General features: G+C 39.4%; 1 protein-coding gene across 8 annotated transcripts in view; it reads right to left on the bottom strand.

Moving 5' to 3' along the window:
• Positions 1 to 22137, bottom strand: part of LOC109626599 (urotensin-2 receptor) — a 60404-nt gene that overhangs the window by 25854 nt on the left and 12413 nt on the right. For 2 of the 8 annotated variants that reach the window (XM_069517891.1, XM_069517888.1), the window contains 4 exons: positions 16661 to 16729; positions 11978 to 12385; positions 10183 to 10898; positions 7754 to 8132 (listed from right to left, as the gene is read on the bottom strand). In XM_069517891.1, coding sequence (XP_069373992.1) covers positions 7755 to 8132; positions 10183 to 10896 — 1092 coding nt within the window. In that variant the 5' untranslated portion in view covers positions 10897 to 10898; positions 11978 to 12385; positions 16661 to 16729 and the 3' untranslated portion in view covers position 7754. Of the gene's footprint in view, positions 1 to 7753; positions 8133 to 10182; positions 10899 to 11977; positions 12614 to 16660; positions 16730 to 22137 lie in introns of those variants that run through there. The other 6 variants (XM_069517893.1, XM_069517889.1, XM_069517892.1 and 3 more) reach the window with 5 other exon arrangements.

Raw genomic sequence — 22137 nt, 5'->3', positions numbered from 1 at the left:
ACTTTCATATCCAGCTCTAATAGCAGTCAAGGCTTCCTCCGTTTAATCTTTATGGACTTTTATGGGGCAGGATTTGTGTGTCTCTGTGTGTAGCCACTTTACAAATCTATGTGATTTGATAGCCTGGATGATTAATGCCAACAATCTACCCTCTATACTTCTTTGATCAACTTTATAATGATTTGAACGAGACGAGAAGAGCCTGCGGCCACGCCTGGGGCTCTGCGAGGCTACATAGGGTTCAGGCAAATCAATGCTGCTCTGTTTACACATGCTGTCCAATACAAGCTGCTGTTTTGCAGGTATAATGTTGATTGTGTTCACCTTCTTAATTTAGCAAGGTTAGCATGCTTAGATTTTCTAATAGGCACGAAACAAAAAAAATATTATAAAGACTAGCTTGTTTTTTGACGAACAATTTAGATTCGATATACATTTTTGGATATGCAAAGATCAACTGCAGATTGACTTGAATGTTAGAGAATGGGGAACATTTTGGGGGAAAAATTGCAAAAATTGAAAGTTTAAAGGCGGCAAGTTGGCAAGTTATACTCCCCCTCGTATGTTCGTGACCCTTAGACTAACCTCTGAAATTTATTCATTTTCTATTCTTTGAGATTGTCTGTCTGTGATAATACTTACTGATTGTTACCCATTATTTGTATTCCTCTGGGCTAATTGTAATCAAGTCCGAAGCAGGAAATGGGTTTAGGTTGCTTCCTTGTTATCGGTGACGAAAATGTATGATTGCTACTAAATTACAATATATCATTTACAGTGATTTATTTTCAGCTGAACGCCTGACATCAGTTTCATGATGGATATGTGAACAATACAATTTAAAAATGTGTGAAACAAAAACTATGCAATTCTTTTATTTAACAAAATTAACACTATCAATTTTACGAATACTAAAGAATTGTTATTTAATATACATATATGCACTGGAAATACTTTTTATTTTATGTTATTGTATGTGTATGTACATGATATATATGGATCGAAGTCTTTTCTCTCTGCCTCCAGCTCCACACAGGTCTATAAATGCTTGTTACATTAAAAACTGGGATATCTGTGCTTTTAGTGAACTGTTGTAGATCAAAAAGCTCTTACCTGTAGTAAATGTAAATATGGAATGTGGTTTAGATGAGCTGTTTGTTATTTAACTCCCAATTGCAATATGCCTCCCTCCCTTTAGAATTGTGTTTTCCATACCCTACATTAATTCCTATATACACTGCATGACTGCACTTAAAGATGAATAAAGACTTTGTATGGGTATGTTCAAGAGGTTTTATTGAAGTCATTTGTCTAGTTTCTTGTATGAATTATTGACCTTCTGACGCAGAGAGAAATATTATACTAAACTCTCCATTTTTATTAAAATCACCAATTCCTTCGCTGACTAATTTCCTCTCATAGCTGAGAGGAAAAGGGAAACCACTTACAGATGTCACTCCAACACTGAAAATTCAAGATGTATTACTTTGTGTGGTTTGTGAACAGGCTACATGCAGTGGAGGTGACACATAATCATACAGGCACAGATTACATGGTTGTTGTAGATCTCTCTGTCACCCAGGATAGGGTGGGTTTTTTGTCCAGAGACAGTTGGTGTGAGCTTTTTACTGTGTGGTTAATTCATTCCAGACTACAAAATTGCCAATCTGCTCTTATCCCTGTCAATTACTTGGAACACTTGAACGGCATATTTCAAGGTAATCTCAGACCAGAGAGTGTTGGAATATTCATTCCTTATATGTATGGAATAATTAAACTAGTCAAAGGGGACATCGACTTGCTGCTGCGGTGAATGGTAAACCACAGCACTAAAAAACTTCTATGCATCACGTGTTTTCCACATTAAAAAATGCCTCCTTCTACCATTTCCTGTGTCTGCTGGCTGCTTCCTCGTGTGACCCTGTGCCGCAGTAAACATGTGATGCTACCAGCATGCGTTGGGAGCTGAGGGCACTTTCACAAGGACTGCCAGGCAGCAGTCACTGCAGATGCAGGAGTTTAGCAATTTTTTATTGAGGAAACATTTAGTAGCCATTTTGGAATATAGCAGAGGATCATATTAACTAACACTCCAGCATTGTCAAGGGGCTCTTCAACGAAAACATCCACTGAGGGCAATAAAAGACATGTGGAAACCCATAAAACAAATTTAAGAAAAAAGAGATCAAGGTGTAAGTTTTAAATCATTTTAAGAGAGTAGACTAAGTGGTGAGATATATTACTCTGTTTTCATGACCTAAGTTTTCCAATAGCTCACTTCTTCCGAAACTATTTCAAACGTGTGCTAAAGCGCTTGTATACAAATGTTTCCAGTGGTCAAGAATCGAGCCAAGTGATGTGGTCTATGAGGAAGGGAAGCTGTTACTATGAAACAATTGAGAAAATAAAAACAACAAAATGTCAAAGCAGAATAGATACTATTGAACTTAGATTTATACTTTTTATTATAGTCATCTCAATATACTTTTTATTATAGTCATCTCAATATTCATCCTTAATCTGTTTTTCATTGCACACAAGTTGTTACAGCATCATGCTCAAATAATCTGGTTGAATCTGTGCTTTTGTTTCGAACAGTGGCTGTATTTCCACAGGATGATATGAAATAAATCCCCGCTCGCTGTATGATATTGCGACTAGCTTTTTTTAAAAATCCTCTCCCAGCAGAAGATTTTCCAGCTGGTTGGTCGCCAACTTTGTGATAGCAGTACAATCACGCTGTTATTCTTCTGGGCACATTAACTGTTTATATGTCATTATAATTAAAAGCTCGTTCTGTATATTGTTATTGGCAAAATAGATATTTTGATGTTTTCCTACTGGTTGGGTTAAATCAAACTTCATTAGGGCAGACTGAGATCGCTTGGCACAGAGACGGGGCGGAACAATGACCTTCAGACTGAAATATGAGCTATATAGAGCCACTGCAGTCATGCTGCATTTTCAGTTTGTCATTTTAGACAATATAATTAAAAATGTATTCATGTATTACTGCATAATCAGTTGAAAGAGTAATTCAATTTACCTGCATTATCTACTTGGTAACATATGTGTTGTTATGTTATTCAGCCCAGTTTAGTCAATGGTGCATTTAAACACTATGTCTCTATCCTGCAGGGGCAAAATGTACAACAAGCATCTAGACTAGTTTCAGACAGATCTTTTATTTTCCCATCCACAGCCCATGTTGTTTACAAAGTAAATGCACTCACAAATCTTAATTGGCTTAATTGGTCTATATTTATATAGCACTCTCTCGTCTTGATGAACACTCAAATCGCAGATGTCTGCTCTCTCCCATGAGCCACAGTCGTATCATAAAGCTATAATACCTAGAAAAATCTCCATTTAAATGTCTAAAAACAATTAGAACTATGTTGTATATTCTGTACTGCACCATAAGCACTTGTGGCTTTGTCCTTTTCTGTTGTAACTTCTGGGGCAAACAACATGAGAGAGGAAAAACACATAATTATCCAGCAAGCCAGTCAGCAGTCGGCTGTTTTTGTTCTTCCACAGTTTGTATTGGCATCTCCTAAAGGACCGTGCATTCTGTCGCTGAAGCTCAAGAAGATTATGGTTCAAGAAATGGTGGTGAAGACAACTCCCATGATGCAACGCTGCTTCACAAAGTCATCAAGCAAGATCTTTTGTTATTGTTTTGATTGAAAGACCCCTAGCAGCCAGTTACATTTGGTATATTTATCGCCCATGACTATGCTGATCTTTAAATGAGTTGTGGTCAGGCCAAAAATCTCCATTCACACAACTTTTATTTTATAAAACCTCGCTGTCCAGATCAGAACGCAAAAATGACTTCAAACACTCAAACAAGCATGTCTGGCCAGTGGTTGGCAATAAAATCTATGTGGTGCAGTGATGCTAAATTTAGTATTTAGATCCAGCAGCGCTCACCAAATGTAGAGAAACTGGTATATAGCCACATTGTTGCTTTTGGCACATGCATGAAGCAACAGTAGGCATGTGTGAAGTAAGGTGTGATGTCATTCCTAAATGCTCCTTTTTACATGTACACTCAAATACACAGAAATACAAGATTTTTGGAGAAATCTAAGACGGCCAAATCACAGAGAAAGGTCATTCCTAACTCTACTCGTTCCTGAAAAACAATGAGTGTAAAGTTCAGTAAATTCTTTAACCTCTGGCTCTACTTCTTGTTAAAGCACAATGTCTTGTTTCCATTTCAACATGTACTCAATAAAAAGTGGAAGAGGACAATGTGGATCTTTCGAAGACATGTTGACCAATCAAAATCAACGTGAGAAATATTGACATTATACTTTTGATGTTAATTAGGAAAGTGACGTCATTTATTTTGTATGTAATTAGAAACCATTTGCATTTTTTCTTGATGAGCACTGCTACATAATACATTGCTGCCCAACACTTGAAAAATAAAGGTTGTCACTGAAACACACAATATGTTGGACTGAGTTTGGCAGTGGTGTTGAGTGTATCGGAGACACTCCTACCTCTGCGTCCCATGTGTGTCTCCATGTGTGCTGGAAAAATATGGAGCCATATTCTCTGCCCCTGTGAATTATGGGAGGTGTCACTGAGCACATTGTATTCCAAGGCAGACAGTGGTAATGTATGACTCACTGTTACTCTCTCTACAAACAGCCTGGACACACACCACACTGTAATCAAGGGTGAAGCACTACCGGTATAGCTTAAGCTCAGTACAAAGTTATGAACAAGATTGGATTTTTATTCTTTGTGGGATGAATAAAAATAAAAAATTGTCTAGTTTGGGGATTAGAAATTGTCAAAGAATTAAAATACCTTGGGTCTGTTAGGACTTCAAATCTCAGGGGTCAAGAATAATTTAGCAAATTTCAGATTCACAATCAGTTTCATATTCATAATGTATTACACTGCTGCTAGAATTAATATTTATTCTAGAATCCTATTGCACCCAACCCACCATTTAACAAGCTGGTCACAAGCAGTAGTTCAACCTTAACAGACCACTTATTTCAACAAACCATAAAAACCAATGGTAAGAAATTGAATAGTTCTCAGCACTGAAACATCTGGAAAAATATAATATTTTTTTAACCTGAGAGAACCTGATACATGTATTTTGTTGCTGGCATGCTTCCTCTGGGCTGAGACTCTTTGTGAAGCAACAAATAAATACAAATGAAATGACAAGATGAGCCACAATAGGAAATGGCATTACCCCGCTGCTTTTAATCAATCTGCCTTTTCAGTTAAAGCAGCACATAAATGGACTGCTGAACCAGCGCACATCAGGGACTTAAGCAATCACATACAGTGAAGAACATTGCTATCAGACCACTAAATCTTTCAGCACTATCACTTGTAAACTCTTGTTGTCTAAAAATGTCAGTCAATATACTATTTGCATGTTGTGACACTGCTCCGCTGCCTGACCTACCCTGCTCCTGTTGTCCTGTTATTATATTTGTTACCTCTCCCAATGAGGATATGTTTTCACCCCTATCCATATATTGGTGGTTGGTTTGGTTATTAGCAAGATTACACAAAAACTGCTTCACAGATTTCCACAAAACATGGTGGTAAGTATTAGGACGTGGTTGTTTTTAAACATTTTCATTCTTTCCTCTTTTCTTCCTTTTACCAGGAAATGATTTGAGGATCTTGATGAAAGTATAAGGCATGTTTATAGGGAACTAATAGAGTGTGTGTAAGTTGGTGCAGCAACTCACCTTTTAGGCAGATTCTGACATAATGATGTTTATTCATGTATAATTACCCTGAGAAATATATAATCAAACTAAACTGCAGTAAATTTCCAGTCTGGATTTAGTTATGATCCAAATTGTTAAAATATTTGGTAAAGTATTAGTTGAGCAGATGTTGGCACCTGAAGAAGAACTATAAATCAAATGTGCCGTGTGTCTCAGCTGGCTTCTAACTATGTGGCATTTATATGGCTATGCTACCAAACCAAGTGGAAAGTTAGTGGCAAGTGTGTGTGTGTGTGTGTGTGTGTGTGTGTGTGTGTGTGTGTATCCTGTCACCCAACCCGTGTTTTGCCCTTCGCCCTGCTCTTCTCCCTCCGTCCCCATCAGTTCCACTGTAATTTAGCAAAAATATGCGACCAAAGTGTAAGATGTCTGTGTGAGTCGTGCAGACTGTCACACATACATAAATATCCCCCCCAAAAATGATATTGCAAAAAGTGGGACACCTGGTGATGATACATCGCTGACAAATATTCAAACTTGATACAGGTTCCAAACAAGAGCCATCAATCAGTCCTTAAAGTTTAAAGAAACAGGATTAGTGAGAAACCAAAAGGTAGAATGTTGTGGGGAAAACAGGAGGAAAGAAAACCTTAAGACGGGTCCTTGAGGCAATCTAAAATAAAAATAAATTAAATTGAAATAGAATATTTTAGTCACTTGAGGAAATAAAATATAGGTAACACAACACAATTGAGAGAGTAAGGCTAGAAAAAGTTTGAATTGCTACATAATTGCAAATTTTGATAGTGTGCATGTAGAATGAAGCACCTCATGAATAATGCATTTTCTTATCTTTGTAAATAGGAATCATCTGTAATGTTTAATAATTCAAAAAGACAGTAGGTGCACTTTAATAAACAGTAATTGATGCATATTTAATTTAGGTTAAGAGGTCATTCATGATTAGAACATTTTCAAGGAATTGAACAAGAGGTCTATGCTTATGATCTAAACTAAATGATTTTAGCAAATATTTCCAAAATTTTGCTTGTCATGAATTAATTTGACAAAACAATCTCTTGTTGCTGAGGTTCTCCATGTGTTCTATTTTTAGAAACATGTGTGAGAAAACATTAACCTCCGACTATTTCAACACTTATCCATAATTTTTAGCTAAATATTCCAATCATTGATCCTTTACTTGCAGGGAATTTCTTTTTATTCATTTAAACGTCTCTGCTCGCTTAGTTGTAGATAAGATATAATGGCGAGAAACATTTAAAGAGCAATGAAAATTTCATTTTAAAGAATATTCATTCTGACACAGACTGAATATTTAATATATATACTACAACTGATGCAGTTTTGACATGAAAGAAATTGTACTATTGTACTGGGCCCAAAAGAAGACTATTCAGTTAAATTCCTGAAAAGACTTAAATAAACGTATATAGTGTAATATGTGCCAGTATGAACGCAGGAGTGACAAAGATAGAAGATATTTAATTTCTTATTTATTAAGTGGAACTCTATGACCGGGCCTTATGTAATATGAGTTTGACTTATTCATGCTTTGAACCCCTTGACGAAGTAGATACATCTCAGAAACCCAATGGCACAAAAGTTTCCCTTCCGAACATTCAAAATGTCCCATGCTTGTGAATATTTATTATTTTTGAACATGTTCCACAAAGCTCACCCAGTCCCATACAGAAAAATCAAGAGGCACTTGCTCCACATGTTATACTGCATACCAGGTAGTGGGAATCCTAAACAGACCTGTTTTCACAGAGACACAAATCAATGCCATCTGTAGTCACATAACCCAACACAAGGCTTTCCTCTGATAGAAACCTCCAACAACAACACTGGCTCATAGGCTTCTGATGCATAATTGTTAGTATAAGGATGGAAAAATACAGGAAATTGGTGCAGCACCACGGTATGTTTCAGGAAATACTCAGGATGAATTCTTTTAATTTTCGCATGACCTCAGAAAATCTCAAATGTCAGTGAATGAAAGCTGCTCCTACCTCACAAACTGCTGTTATGAGCTCGCAGGGAGGCTGTATGTGAGAGCATGAAGCTCTCAGTACACTGCTGACTGCTGGAAGATGGAGACCTGCGAGGAGAGCGCTGAAAACGACTCCTCCGGTTGAAGTAACTGCCTGCCGTCCAGGAGCGCTTGTGCTTCTTCAGGTACTCCTTGTAGTTCTTGGTGAGCAGTGTGTAGAGGAAAGGGTTAATGCAGCTGTTGGAGTACGTCAGACACGTGGTCAGGTAGTTGATGTTGCTTTTGGCTTTGGTGGAGAGGGTCAGCGACGGGTGGAACTGACCAAGCAGCTGCCAGATCCAAAATGGCAAGAAGCATGCCCAGAAGAGAAGCACGATTGTGAAGATCAGGTACAGAACCTTTAGGGAGAAAGGACCAGAGGGTGGAACCATTAATTAACCCGTAAATACAGAGAACAACAAAGCTTACTCAAACATGTTAAACATAATTTAATTACATAATAATATTGTACCCATACCATAGTCCTGGTTGCAAAGCACCTGTGAGCATTCAATAGAAATTGTTTTCAAATTGCATTTGGTTAATCTCTGCTTAAATGTATATACTTCCTGCTGTGGGACGCTGGCCACACGAGAATGAATGTAAGAGCTTAAAGTTTTGCAACCATTGGACCTGAAGCTACTCGTTAATTTAAACACGTTTTTTACAGGGAAAAAAACAGATTGCATACATTTTATATATTTGTTCCATATACACAGATGGATCCAAAGATCCTATTAAAGGAAGAACAGGATTTGGTTTCAGTATACCAGCCTTCAAATTGAACAGGGGAACCTCTGCTCATTTGTGAGTTGACACGGTGGCGATGGTAGCAAATGCGGCAGCATTACCATGGGTAGAAGAGTTACAAATCAGGAGGATTGATTTGTGTGCAGATTCGTGCTCAGCATTAATGTCGTTGAGGTCATTTTCATTGAACAGGCGGCAAGATATAGTTAATGAGAGATTTGAGACTCTGTATAGATTTCAGCATATGAATGTTGTGAATACTTTTATGACAATACCGGCAGACAGAGGAATAGATGGCAATGAATGGGTGGCTTTAATCTCTAAGCAAGCATTACATGATGAAGAAGTCATGGACATTTCACATTTCATTTCAAGCAAAAACAATAATCAAAGGAAACATTATTAAAGAATGGCAGCATAGCTTGAATGAAGATCACACAGGAGACACCTTTATTTAGTACAGCAGGAAGTCAGCACAGTGAGGATAGCAAAGAGCAGAATGTTTTGTCTAGACAATGCTCTTACAAGTTGGACAGTCTGCATTTTTTTGAGCTCCAAGGTACAAGTGAACCCTATGGGTGGCCTTTAATGCAACTGCAGAGCAGCATTAGCCACCTTGTTTATCACATTGATCAGACAAAACTGACACGCTTGAAGCCTTGGTATGAAGAGAACTGGAACCGACGTTGTCTCAGCGTGAGCAAAGAGCAAGAGGAGAATGGAATATACAAAGCCTGCAACAGCAGGGAGAGGATTGATAATGAAATCCTTCAAGCAGAGATCCAAAGGGATGCTGGGAAGCTCACAATAGCACCTGTTCATCAGCCATGATGACAGGGTTGCTGGCAAAACTATGCCCAAGCAGAAGCACATGCAATAACTCTAAGAAAGGATGTCACAAGCCCATGAGCTATAGGATAAAGGCCCCCGCCCAAAGGAGTCATACACTTTCCATAAGGAGGACAACTGAGTCAGCCTTTGTGAGACAAATGTCTGTGGGGGTTTGTACAGCAGAGTCATGACAAACCTCCAACAAATATATCAGGTTTGACTCGATGGGTGTGTTTGGATCCATCCACCGCTGAGATCCAGAGAGGGTAAGATGTGAAGGATGGGGTCTAGTAGTATGCTGCCCACCAACACACCAACAACAGGGTTCCAGACTGGTTTGGAGAGACTATCCTAATTCCTCATATATAACACCAGAGTGATGAGTTTGAGATGGTTGGACGGGTAAAATAACATCTTAAACTTTCATACAGGAGACAACTGTTTATTTCCTCTTGTGCCAATTTTTTGTTTTCATTCTTAAGTCTTATTTAGTCTTAATTCATTTTTACCCAAACCATCCTTTCACTAACCGTGACCAAGTTCTCATTGTTCCTATATCTTAGAGTGGTGTCAGACAGGTAAACTTTTTATGGTAGTAGTGGTTACAGAACAAATGATGTCATCTTTCTGTATCAGTGGTATCTACAAATGCATGAACAAAGAGTATTATGTAATTTTAAAATGAAGTTTGAAATAATCATAAATGGCTGAGCACATACATGCAAATATGCAAAGCATAAACCTTTGAAAATGAGTGGGAAATAAAGTCAACAATATAAAGTGTGTAAATTACATCTCATAAAATATACAATCTTGTCATACACTCACCTTTTGGTTGGGAAGTTTCTTGGTCTGTTTGAAGGTCTCTGTCTGTGAAACCCAATACGTGCGCGCAAGCTGGGTGTAGAGATAGCCAATGATCAGTCCTGGAGCGACGATGCTGGTGCAAAACAGGACGGAGATGTAAGCCTTGTAGGAGAGTGGGGACAAGGTGGGCCGACACATGGATTTCTTCTCCACTGTCATTAGCTGAATGCTCACAATCATTGGTAGGGCCAGGATGAAAGAAGCTACCCACACCAGCAGAGCGATGGCCTTCCGGTAACTTTTAGACCGCTTGACCGTGTCGAGCGGCTTGAGCACTGCAAAGTAGCGTTCTGTGCTCATGATCGTCAGTGTGAAGATGCTGGCATGCATGGTCATGAAGTCCATGCTGATCAGAATGCGACACCCGGTGTTCCCGAAGTACCATCCCTTCAGGAAGTGTGTGCAGACCACGAAGGGAATGGTGAGAAGATACAGCAGATCGGCCAAAGCTAAATTGATGATGTAAATGTACATAGAGGCTGCAGTCCTCATGGAATGGCACATGACCACCAGGGTGTAGATGTTCCCTGACACTCCAACGAGGCACATGATGGAGAGAATGGTGCCAATGGTAAAGGTGGCTGCTGTGTCCTCGTGTGAGTTCAGAGGGGGGGCAGTGGCATTGGCGCCCCTTTCAACGAGGACTCCGACAGGCTCCATTGACATGGTGGTCATCTCTGGATGGTTGAGAACAGAAATGTTAGTGGTGAACGTGGTGACATTGCAAAAAAAGATTACGATTGGTTATCAGCTCTTGTCTTCTAACTTGGACCAGTCCTTCAACTATTAGTTCACTTAAGTGAATCTTGCATATATGGGTGATATTATAGACAGATCAACTATGGTGTCTTGGCTTGTTTGTCTTTAATCATATTCTGCATTTGTGAGAAATGAAGCCTTAAGGGAAGACATTAATCTGCTTGCTTTCAATGTAAAGTTTTCAGGCTCCATCAGTAATCATTTACAACATCATTGTGTTTCAGTTGAAGAACCTTGCATGATTGCAGGGGTCTAAACCTGATGACCAGCTCACTTATATTAAGTATTAAATCCTTAATTTCAGTCTTGGCTCAGAGCTGTGCATAAAAAATCTTCCAGCTCATGCAAATTCAATGCAATGTTTTAATAATGATAATAAAAAGCACTACAAAGTACAAATCCCCAGATTATTCATGAAATTGAATGTTGGACAATTCATAAAACAGTGAGTATCTAACCTCAGATTTTCAAATGGCATGATACATTGAGTGCCACAGTTTGATTCAAATAAAGATTTGCATAGCATTTAAAACACCAAATGGTACCGAAACACAACAGAAAGACTGATTGCTTAATGCTGAAAAAATGTAGTCAAAGAATATTTGTGTTTTCGATATAGTTGATGTTCTAAGCATCATTATTATTTCAGCAGTGTCTGAGGGTTGATGACGAAATGCACCGTCACTCTGTGAGAGTACACAAGCAGAAGTTGAAGGAACACAGAGAACTTCATAATCAGTCACAATTTGTCCACAAACTGGTAAGACAGAAATCCCTGAGAAAGTATAGTCCTCCTCTGCAACTTAAGTTGTTTCCAAATCATCAAGGGCAGAGATGAAATTAGATGAGGTTAATATCACATTTCAGCTCTAGCTAATAGACGTTTCTGGTATGCTCAGATAAGCACAGCAGCCCTTTGTCTATGCATGTAATATATGTATGTGAACAATTACAACTCTATCTGGGCATGCACTGGAATCAGAACATATAGTCTTACCTGGGCTGCCCGCGCGGACTGAAGGGTTCACCACTCAGCTGCACTTCCATCAGCCATGACTTGTCTCACTTTGCTCCTCCGAAACTTCACACTTACTGCAAATATTTCACACTCCATAAAAGTAGCAAGAGATTCTGCAGAGTAACTCAGAGGTGAAACACGCAGGTGGAACCATGGGGAAGGAAAAAAAAAATCTCAAGTCTCAAGTGGAGAAAATAACCCGAATGAGACATCCACTACAACAAAAATCCTTCCTTTGTTGAGTACAACAGTGAATAAACCTGTCCAAAGTGTCTGGATTCAAGAGAAAGCTGCACTCTTTACAACCTCAAAGTTCTCTTCCATTCCCTCCACCTTTGTGCACCTTGGTAGCATGCAGACACTGGATGTCAGCTGTGACATCGGCTGCTGAGAAATTTAATTCAGAAGAGAGAGAGAGAGAGAGAGAGAAACAAGAGGACATCAATGAAATGATGATGAGAAGCAAGCCTCACACTGAGCTACAGCTGCTAACGGAGAATCCCCCCCTTTGACTGAGTGAGTAAGAGAGTGCTGGTGGTAGAGAGGGTAGAGCAAGAAAGGAGGGAGAGAGGGAGACTGAGGACTACAGGGAGAGAGAGAGGAAGAGAGAGAGAGGAGTGCAGTGCACTGCTGCTGAGGCACTCTCGATCTGAAAACCAAAGAGGGAGGGGGAAGACGAAGTAAACGGGTCGGGGGGGGGGGGGTTATGCAGGAAATATGTTTAGCTCGCGCTCGGTATTTAACCCCTGTGCCATCTATTTCCATGCAATGGGGGCGTGTGCCACAAACTGATATGCTACACTGACCCCACTGACACAAACAGACTTGCTGTATAAATCATAAAGACAGGAAACTCTGCCCATTTTGTCCAGCGCAGGATATCTTGTATCCATTATTGTAAATAGGAAGAGTACCCGAGTCAATGTCACCTACAGCCTTCCTCCTGAGCAGTCATCAAACATCATCTGCTGCAGGGGGCTGATCCACACTCAACAATGTCTTTGGCCTTCAGTTTCTGCTCCAACAGGCTACAAAGGGCATTGCAATGCATTCATGAACTTATTTACTGGAATGGAAGCTTTCCTGTTAGTGCTCTTCCTGCCTTCTCAAATGAAAAGTCTACAGAAATATATCTGTGTGTGTGTGTGCGTGTGTGGCCTTATCTAACATTCAAGGCGCTTTACAGCAGAATCCACATTCACCCACATTTGTACAAGGCGTCCATATCACACACTGTCAACACAGCTGTCAGGGGCAATTTGTTTCAGTATCTTGCCCAAGGACTGTTTGGCATGTGGCCTGAAGGAGCCAGGGATCAAACCAGCAACCCCCTCAGCTCCGTGAGCCACAGCCACCCATCAATGTGAAAAGATTGATGTGTCTGCAGATTTCAAATTCAAATAATTCTGAAGGCTTTTAAGCGGGTTCCCAGTGATGACCAAATGAATTTCAGTGGCAAGGTTTTTTGCATATCAGGACATGTGCAGATGTGGACAGATGCAAATTCCTGCTGGGCTGTGCAACCTGAGGTGAACATGCATCCATATGATTATAAATGTTTCAGTTAAGATATAATCATGTCGATCCTCACTTTACTCATGTTGTAAATGTTGCTATTTGTTGACGTCCTCATTTACACACAACATCTATTGTACTTCTGATTACTCAGTTGTGACTCTAAGGTTTCTTACATCTTTGTTTTAAATTGGTAAAATTGTTTTAAATTGTTTTCTTCACTCTAGCAAAGGATTATGGGCAGGATGTCGCACCGTGTACAGATTGTTAAGGCCTATCTGACAAATTGCTAATTGTTGTTAATGAATATGAGCTGAACAAATAAAATCGTTTTGAAGACAGAACACAAGGAAGTACAGCTGCGGTGTTTAAGGACACATCAAATTTTCAATCATGCAGTATAAACTGAAACACATGTTCTTAATCTGCACCATTAAGACTTTCTTAGTATCAGCACCTGAAAAAAGAGAGAAGTCTGGAGGAGAATAACAGAAAGTACCGTCTACCTTCTGGTGAGACACAAAGCTGACACTGACTCGTGGAACAGACATGCAACACATGGTTGCCAGTGTTTCCACCTAACTGCAGATACCAAGTGGGTGTGGGATTAGAATGAACGAACCTTTAAACTGAGCTAAATATACTGAATCGTATCACTGACGGTCACTGACCGAGTCAGACCCACACCTGGTTGAGTGCTTGTTTAAAAACCATACAAGCTGTGAAAACCATGCTGATGTGATAACTCTACTGCAAATAGTTGTGCTACATTGTTTACGTTTGATCCACTTTACATAATCACGTCATCACCTGCACTTCACCTTGATTTGAGTGAAGACGAGTGTTCATCTGATCCTCGTGATCCAATCATATATCGTCAAAAGAATCCTGTGAGCTCCTTTTTTTTCTCCACTACTTTTTCTTTTGCTGTTTCCACTTCCTGCAATTGGTCCTATCCAAAACATTTTTTTTAATAGTACAAATAAACCGAACCATGGCTCATTTAATCTGGTCCAACCTATTTTGGTTTGGAATAAGCTGAAAAGTTCAAAGCTTGGGACCAAACACGATGGTGAAGGAGTCACCTAAGTGTTAATCTAATGCACAGAGCTTGTTGAGTTTTGAAACATACTGAATTAGAAAATACCAAAGAATTAACAGTAAGGGGTTCACTTACTCATATACATACTGAAATGCATTTGAATGGTGATTAATGATGAGACTGAGATAAATGGACTGAAATCAATGAAATGAATAAAATCAGCAGAAGTGAGAAGTCAATTCCATCTCAATATATCAAGTACGTCTTCCTCAGTGTCTGTTTCCATACTACAGCTGGAAAGTTAAGACGTTTTCAAAACCCTTCCCTCAAAGAAAACTTTGTTGGGCATGAAAAAAAAGGAGGTTTATAGTTTTAACCATATAAAACTGCAGTTCACTTTGTGCTGTGTTTGATGTCTGTTCTAAAAAACTCAACACCGAAACAGATGCCAAGTGAAAGAAACAAAATCCAATTCAAACATTCCTAACCTTTTTTTTTGCAGTTATGGGAGACTGACATGCAATCCTAGTCAATCAAATTGTCATTTACAGGCTGATATTGCCATATCAAGTAACATCCAAGCAACCACCTGATATCACTTAAAATCGAATGCTAAGAAACTGCAGAAGATCAAATTCCGTACTCAGATAAAACTTTAATCTCTTTGACAGAAAAGTTTTGTCATCTTCAAATGCTGATGAATTAAGTTGGTGTTCTATTTAAAAGCAAAACAAGGAAATGCATCATCGGAAATGAGTTGGAGAAAAATATGATGGTCGAACCAGCAAGAGTCTAGCATGAACAGCCTCTCCCAATGGGCAGCTTGTAATTAATCATTTCAGCCTGATGTGACTGCAGCTTTATCCCACATTCTGTCACTTACTGCTTATCTAATCAGAGCCGGCCTCCACGTAGATAGATTTCCTGCAGCAACAGACCCCCGGACAGGCCTTTTATGCTCCTGTATTTACTGCTGTAACCTTCTAACCTCACAGGTCAGAATGTCAGTCAGAACAATAAAGCCTCTTTTTGTTTCAAGTCAATCCATCCAGCCCACACAACCGGCCGATAAACTGCTACCACTTTCAACCTCTGCCCGTGCAGTGTTCATGAAACCTCAACAAACTGGAAGGACTGAAGTGATGAACGGTTGCCGATAAAAACACTCAAAATGCACGAGTGAGGCACAAATCTCTCTGACAGCATGCACTTGTTTTAATAACGCAATTAAATGTCAAAGTATTCCTATCAGAGCGAAGCAGCTGTAACTGGATGGAAACATGTCAGTTGAAAGAAGAACAGGCTTTCTCTCCTCGTTCTTTACAAACGATGGCTAATAAATTATCAGCAGGTATGCAATGGGCTGTTCTCCTGTAATGAGTGTGTGTGTGTGTTTGTCCGAAGTTTTTTATGTGGAATGTAGTTAGAGTTTATAAGGGATGTCTGTGGGATGTTATCACAGCAGGGGTCGGATTCCTTCTGCATTGTGTATTTGTGTGTGTGTTTAGAGGTCATCCTCGTACAATTACGGGCGATGCGTAAAGGGACTGAGGGAGCACTGATGAGCAGCTATTACAATCAGACCAAAGCTGGATCTCAGCTGCTCCCCCAGTAAATGATGCAGCACAACTGCCTCCCATAGACAGGCTACTGCCAGAGAAGAGACTTTACATAACTTTACATAATGGCACCCACCTCATTAAGCCACACACACACACACACACACACACACACACACACACACACACACACACACACACACACACACACACACACACACACACACACAATTACTCCACAAAACTGGCAGCCATTACATACATATGTGTGTGTGTGCATGTGTTACTGAGTTTATCCTCTTTAACCCACTATAATACTACTATCATACCATCTGCCATGGAGCAGTTTTATCAATCAGTTGCTCAGAAAAACATACACTTTATTACATTTGCCTCAAGAATGTGGTAAATAGAAATTAGACCAAATGCATGAAAACATTCCCAATGTGCAGTGATCAACATTTGTGTGGGCCTATGATGCAGTTTGTGTGTGTTTGTGTGTAATGACAGGTGTGCCATTTGATGTTGTAAGAGCGCACAACATACATAATGCATCCTGGTTCCGGGGCGATGAGCAGCAGTGCTACGGTGACTGCTGTTCGCTCCACTTTGGTTCTGTGGATGAAAGGATGAAGTTTGTCACTGCAGCAGACAGAGAGGAGTAGAGGAGATGATAGAGCAGTGGTAGAATACAAATAAGGCAGAATTCACAACTTACTGCACGTCAAAAAAAGTAGCCTTTGTAGCCTTCTGTGGTGGAAGAGTACAGATTCCTGCCTCAGTAAAGTGAACACCATCACAGTGTAAAAGTACACTATCCCAACAGAGCATGCATCCAGAGCCGCAATCCATTAAGTACCTCTCATGCCCACCTTAAGTACTTTTTTGTATGGAGTAGTAAATAAGATTAGAAAAGCACTTAAGTGCATTTTTAATATCATCATTCTTAGTATGGCTGGAACAGGAATATTTGCCACATTCTGAGGTGATCTGCAGCACGTGGCCACATTCTTATAACAGTGTATAAGCGCATCCATCTTGGGCCATTCATCTCATGTCCTCTGATCCACAATAAACTAAACATATTTGTTCACATCTAGTGTTTCACATGCATTGATTTATTTGTGGCCATAATATGAACATTGACCACCACATATTGATTTTTCTTTTTCTTTTTATATGAGATGGGACTGGAGCAAGATTTACCCCCTCTCCCCATATTTTCCTCACCACTCTCTCTCTCTCTCCCACACACACAAACACACTGACAGTTTGTCATTGTCCGACTTGGTGTTTGCAACCAGCAATAACGTGGCCTCCGTTGTTTATTTGCATATCGTGCAGGGACGTGAGATCCAATTTTAAATGGTCATTTGAGATGCAGGTGGAGACACATTCTGATGCCAGATGTCAACTGACCTATTTAGGGCTGTTCACTTGTGATTTGATCACTGAGGATGCATGTTAATGCCTGGTATGAACATGGCCATATGTTATACACTGATCATAATCTGTGTTGTATACTGTTGTATATCAGTCGAGATTTAAAAATCCTTCAGCAGTTACCTCAATATGGTCTAATAAAAGAATTCCAACATCATCAACATGATGGAGGGCATATCAAACTATAGCCTCAGTTTTATTAAATCTCCTATTACTGGCAGTGAAATGAGAACAGGTTTTTTTATACTCTATCCAAAGTGTGAACCTCATGACAGGTTAGTGGAAAGCCTGACTTCAGGCTGCTCTACTTTTGTGGGTGGGTTATTACATCCAAATGAGGCTTTTCTCCATCCAGTGTGAATAACGCCAAGTGCTTCATTACTGGACTTATTGGCCACATCAAAGCTGCTTTCAGCACAGAAAGAGTTGAAAACAACAAAGAGAACAATGAAGATGTGCGTTTCATCTGCACACACCACACATTAGTGTGTAGTAGTAGGATCAAAGTTTCATCAACTTTGTGTCCTATTCTGCTAAATTCTTTTTTGCAAAGTAGAGAGAGTGTAGCACATCAAACCATAGCTGAAATCTGAAATGTGTTCAAATAAAAATGTGTTTTTACAATATGGCAGAACTTCAGTTGGAAGTATTATGACTGAAGGTAATCCTGCAGTGATTCAGGCTAAAGGTCTTTGCAAACTACATGTGTGTTCTTGATGTTGCACGATTAACTCACATGTTAATATAAAGTATTAAAACCTGTGTCCAGTCGATACAAGCTTTGACATCACTGAAGGGAATTTTTGCTGAGTTCAATTTTTCCAAGGTTTCATGGACAAATCTAACCATGTTTACTTCATCACATTTTGTATCGGTCAAAGGTGGCCGAGTGCTTGTGAGTGGAAATCTGGAATGCTGCACTCTTTTTAAATCTATGCTGAAACTAAACCACTGAATCACCACGTCTTCAATTCGAAGACACCCCCATCCTCTCCTGCTCCTCCACTCTCTCTCTCCCTGCTGGCTGAGGCAGCGCCTGTGCTTTCTGAATTTTAGACACTTCCTGGTTGTGTGGGCTGATGGCTGGGTGTGACCTCCTGTTCAGTCTCCTCCCTACACTCCTCTTCCACACCTCTTAACGTAACTTAAGTAATCAACCCCACACCTGAATACATCCAGTCAACTCTCCTTGCCAGAACGTTGTGTTACCTCGTGGTATTCACTCTTTGGCCGACCCCTCCTTGCTAGTCTGATTACCTCCACCAAGGACATCCTGTTTTTGCCTGTCCATTAGTTAATTTGTTTGTTTGTCATAAGGACTACAAAAAATCTACTGAGACAAAAACTGATTTCCATAAAACTTGTTGGAAAGATGGGACACAGGCCACGAAACGTTTGGAACGGATTTGGACAAGGAAAGCAAGAAAGGGGACGTTTTTGACTTTTTCATTACATAATCAGATCAGATAGATTTATGAAACAAATACGTATGAGTTTGTGCAAATAAGTGCAAGTGCTTGATTGAATTTAAGGAGCCTTTTGGACCTTGGTGGAGTGTCTTGTTGGCCTGCCCCCTTGCAAACTAAGCCGGTCTTCTCCTTCTGCCAGGATCACCTACTCACACTTACTTCCTGTCATGCTCAGCAAGCTCCTCTGCCACACTGGTTTCTCTGAAAATCCCCTCGATCCCTTTGGACACACTCTGTTACGCATCGGCCAGCCTCTGGATTCCCCCAGTTCCTTCCTCAGACATGGTTTTATAGTTTACAATTGGTAAATAGAGTATAGGTCAGTTCTGCCCTTTGCACATTGGTTATTATCATGAAATACCTTCACTCAGCTTTTGTTCCTGTAATCTGTTTCTGCGATTTGAGTCTGGCCAGTCCGCTTACCATAGCATTGTGAGCTAATCCATAACAAGATTTTGGGCAAACAATACAAGTGATTTTCATTTCTGATAAATCCAGTAGGATTTGCTGTTAAATTGACATTGCATTTAATTTTTAGTTTTTCCTTTTCAGTTCAGTAAAAATACATTTGCCTTGGCGAATGAATCGGTATTCTTTTACAGGTGGAACATCTGGGCTCATAAACTTTGGAATTAGAAAGAAGAAAATGTGCTTGCGGTGTAACAAAAACCTCTAAAAGTGATCCTACTTGGAAATAAATCTTCCGTTGATGGTGAAGTCCCAATAATCCATGATAAATTTAAAAAAAACATGGGGATATCTGGTTGAATTTATGTATCTCATCATTTTTGAAAACGCTCGCCGAAAGCGTTATACAATAATTCTTTGATAATTAGTCTGAAGGAACACTGGCACTTTTAAAGGGCCGCTCAAGCAGTTGAGAATTTGATGTATTCTGTAAAAAAGAGTTTCTGTTAGTGGCTGTAATGAAAATTCAACGCATCACCAAAACTCACTAGGATTTGTCTTCTTGCGAATACAAAGGTCTGTTGACATAAGAGTGGAGTAGCTGATATTCATGGTCACCAGAGGACGAACCATGAGGAGTTTGGTGAATTTTAATCTACATCTAACAGCAGGTCAAATGTTTGTATCTATCCAGTGAAATATCTCACCACCGTCACACAATCGTATACAGACATTAATTGTTCTTAGATGCGGTGTCCTAATGATTCCTCTAAATGCCCCAATTGTTCATCTGCTGCCATCTTTAGGATTAATATTGTAGTTTTAGGTTAAATGTATTGAAAAGTATTGAATGGTATTGCCATGAAATTTACTGCAGACATTTAGTATTATAACACATACTAAAATGTATTTGCAAAAGATATTGACATTGTTATTTTGCGAGTATTTTAACAAGCTGACATGAGCATTCATTTACATGAGACAGATTTCTGGATTCCTCCTCTTCTAGCTTCACAGATGAACTTTTCTGTGGTGGAGTTGTGATGAGATACAGATCACTGTCTGTCAGCAGCTCTGCAATAACACATTTTTAAATTTATTTTCAAGGAGCATTGTTGGATTCAGCAGTGAAACAATAAAATGGCAGTCAAGAGAAAACCTCCATCTTGTCAGTCTCATTTGTTTCCTCTGGTATTTGGAAGGTGGTGGGGATCACAAGGTCTTTATTATTTCTTGTGTAATCTTACTGAAAACTCAATTTTGCGCTCATAATTTATTTGACGTCACTTATCAACCGGTCAGTGAAATCTAAATATTATTCCAGCTCTCTTTGTTGTTGTTATTCTGCATAATAGGAATAATGTCTCAGTTCCAGGGTTTGAGGGCTGCCAGAGACGTGCTGCCAGGGGTCTGACAGGGAAGTCTGGTTTGTGGGAGCTAGAGGGAAGTGGTCTGGAAACTTTAAAGTCCCGTCTTTAACAAAAAGTTCCAGCCAGACAAAACAACCAGACGCCCTGTGTGCTTAGTGTGAGAGAGGCAGAGAGGAGCAGAGACAGATGGTGAAATATGGAGACGACATGCGAGAACCTGATTTTATCTTTAGTACTTTGCATGAATTTTCCCATAGTGCTTCTGTTCACTTGATTTACCACACGTGATTTACCTTGATAAGGTAAATGTATTTTTTTAAAGAAAGATTTGGATGTAAGCCTCGGCCATTGGAAGTCAAATGAATGAGAAAAGAAAGACGAGGCAATTCTGCAGTTAGTCTGCAAAAAATGTTAATAGGAAAAGCTGTTATCAGAAATTAAAATCTTTTCGTAATTCCTCTTCATTGATGGATCTGGGTGTTGCAGACAATATTCCCAGCCCACTGTCAATTGGTCAGCTACTACATGTATATCTGCTTCGTTAATACATTTAAAAAAGATCCAAGCTTGTGCATGTAAGTTCTTGCAAGGTTGAAGTTAAATATGATTCCTCGGGAGGTGTTTGTGTGCATCCAATCAGCCAGCTAAACATTCAGTTGGGATTACTCAGATGCAAAACAAACACACTTTAATATTCTGGTCTGAATAAACTCAGCAGCTATGTTGACGTGCTTTGGTCGTCACCGCAGCAATGAAGCATTTTGATTTCTTTTCTGCTCCACACCCGACTGGCTTCTTCTCCGTAGCAATCGCGGTGAAGGCTCAAGTTTATTGCAGTATAATGAGGTGCCTGCCATTGTGCAACCAAAGACAAAGCATGATCCCTCTGAGATGAGGGGAGGTAATAAATGCTGGCAGTTCTAACATGGTCTTATAGAGTTGTCATCAATGTCACTGATTATTGTCTCTGGATAATTGAACATTGTTGAAAGAAAAGATTGAAATGGAAATACAGTATTTAGAAAAACACGTTCAAAATTCTTTCTTTGTTCAGCAACTTTTGTGAACAAGATGAGACAACAATAAATTTAAAAAAGTCACTTTTCTTCCCCAACAATGATCATTCTTAATAATAATAGGATTTCAGCTTTAGTTGAATGGTATTAATCTATTACTAGTTATGATTTATTTTGAAAAGTTTATATCTGAATTATTGAACCTGATTGAGGTCCCTGATGTTATGAAACTTTCAGTTCTATTATTATAGCACCAAATCTCAACGTACATATGTCTCAAGGCACTTATCATAAGGTCGAGACCTTACAGAATTACA

Source organism: Paralichthys olivaceus, chromosome 21 (assembly GCF_024713975.1).
Source record: "Paralichthys olivaceus isolate ysfri-2021 chromosome 21, ASM2471397v2, whole genome shotgun sequence".
NCBI classification, from domain to species: Eukaryota; Metazoa; Chordata; class Actinopteri; order Pleuronectiformes; family Paralichthyidae; genus Paralichthys; species Paralichthys olivaceus.
This window is presented reverse-complemented; position numbering and strand designations above follow the sequence as displayed.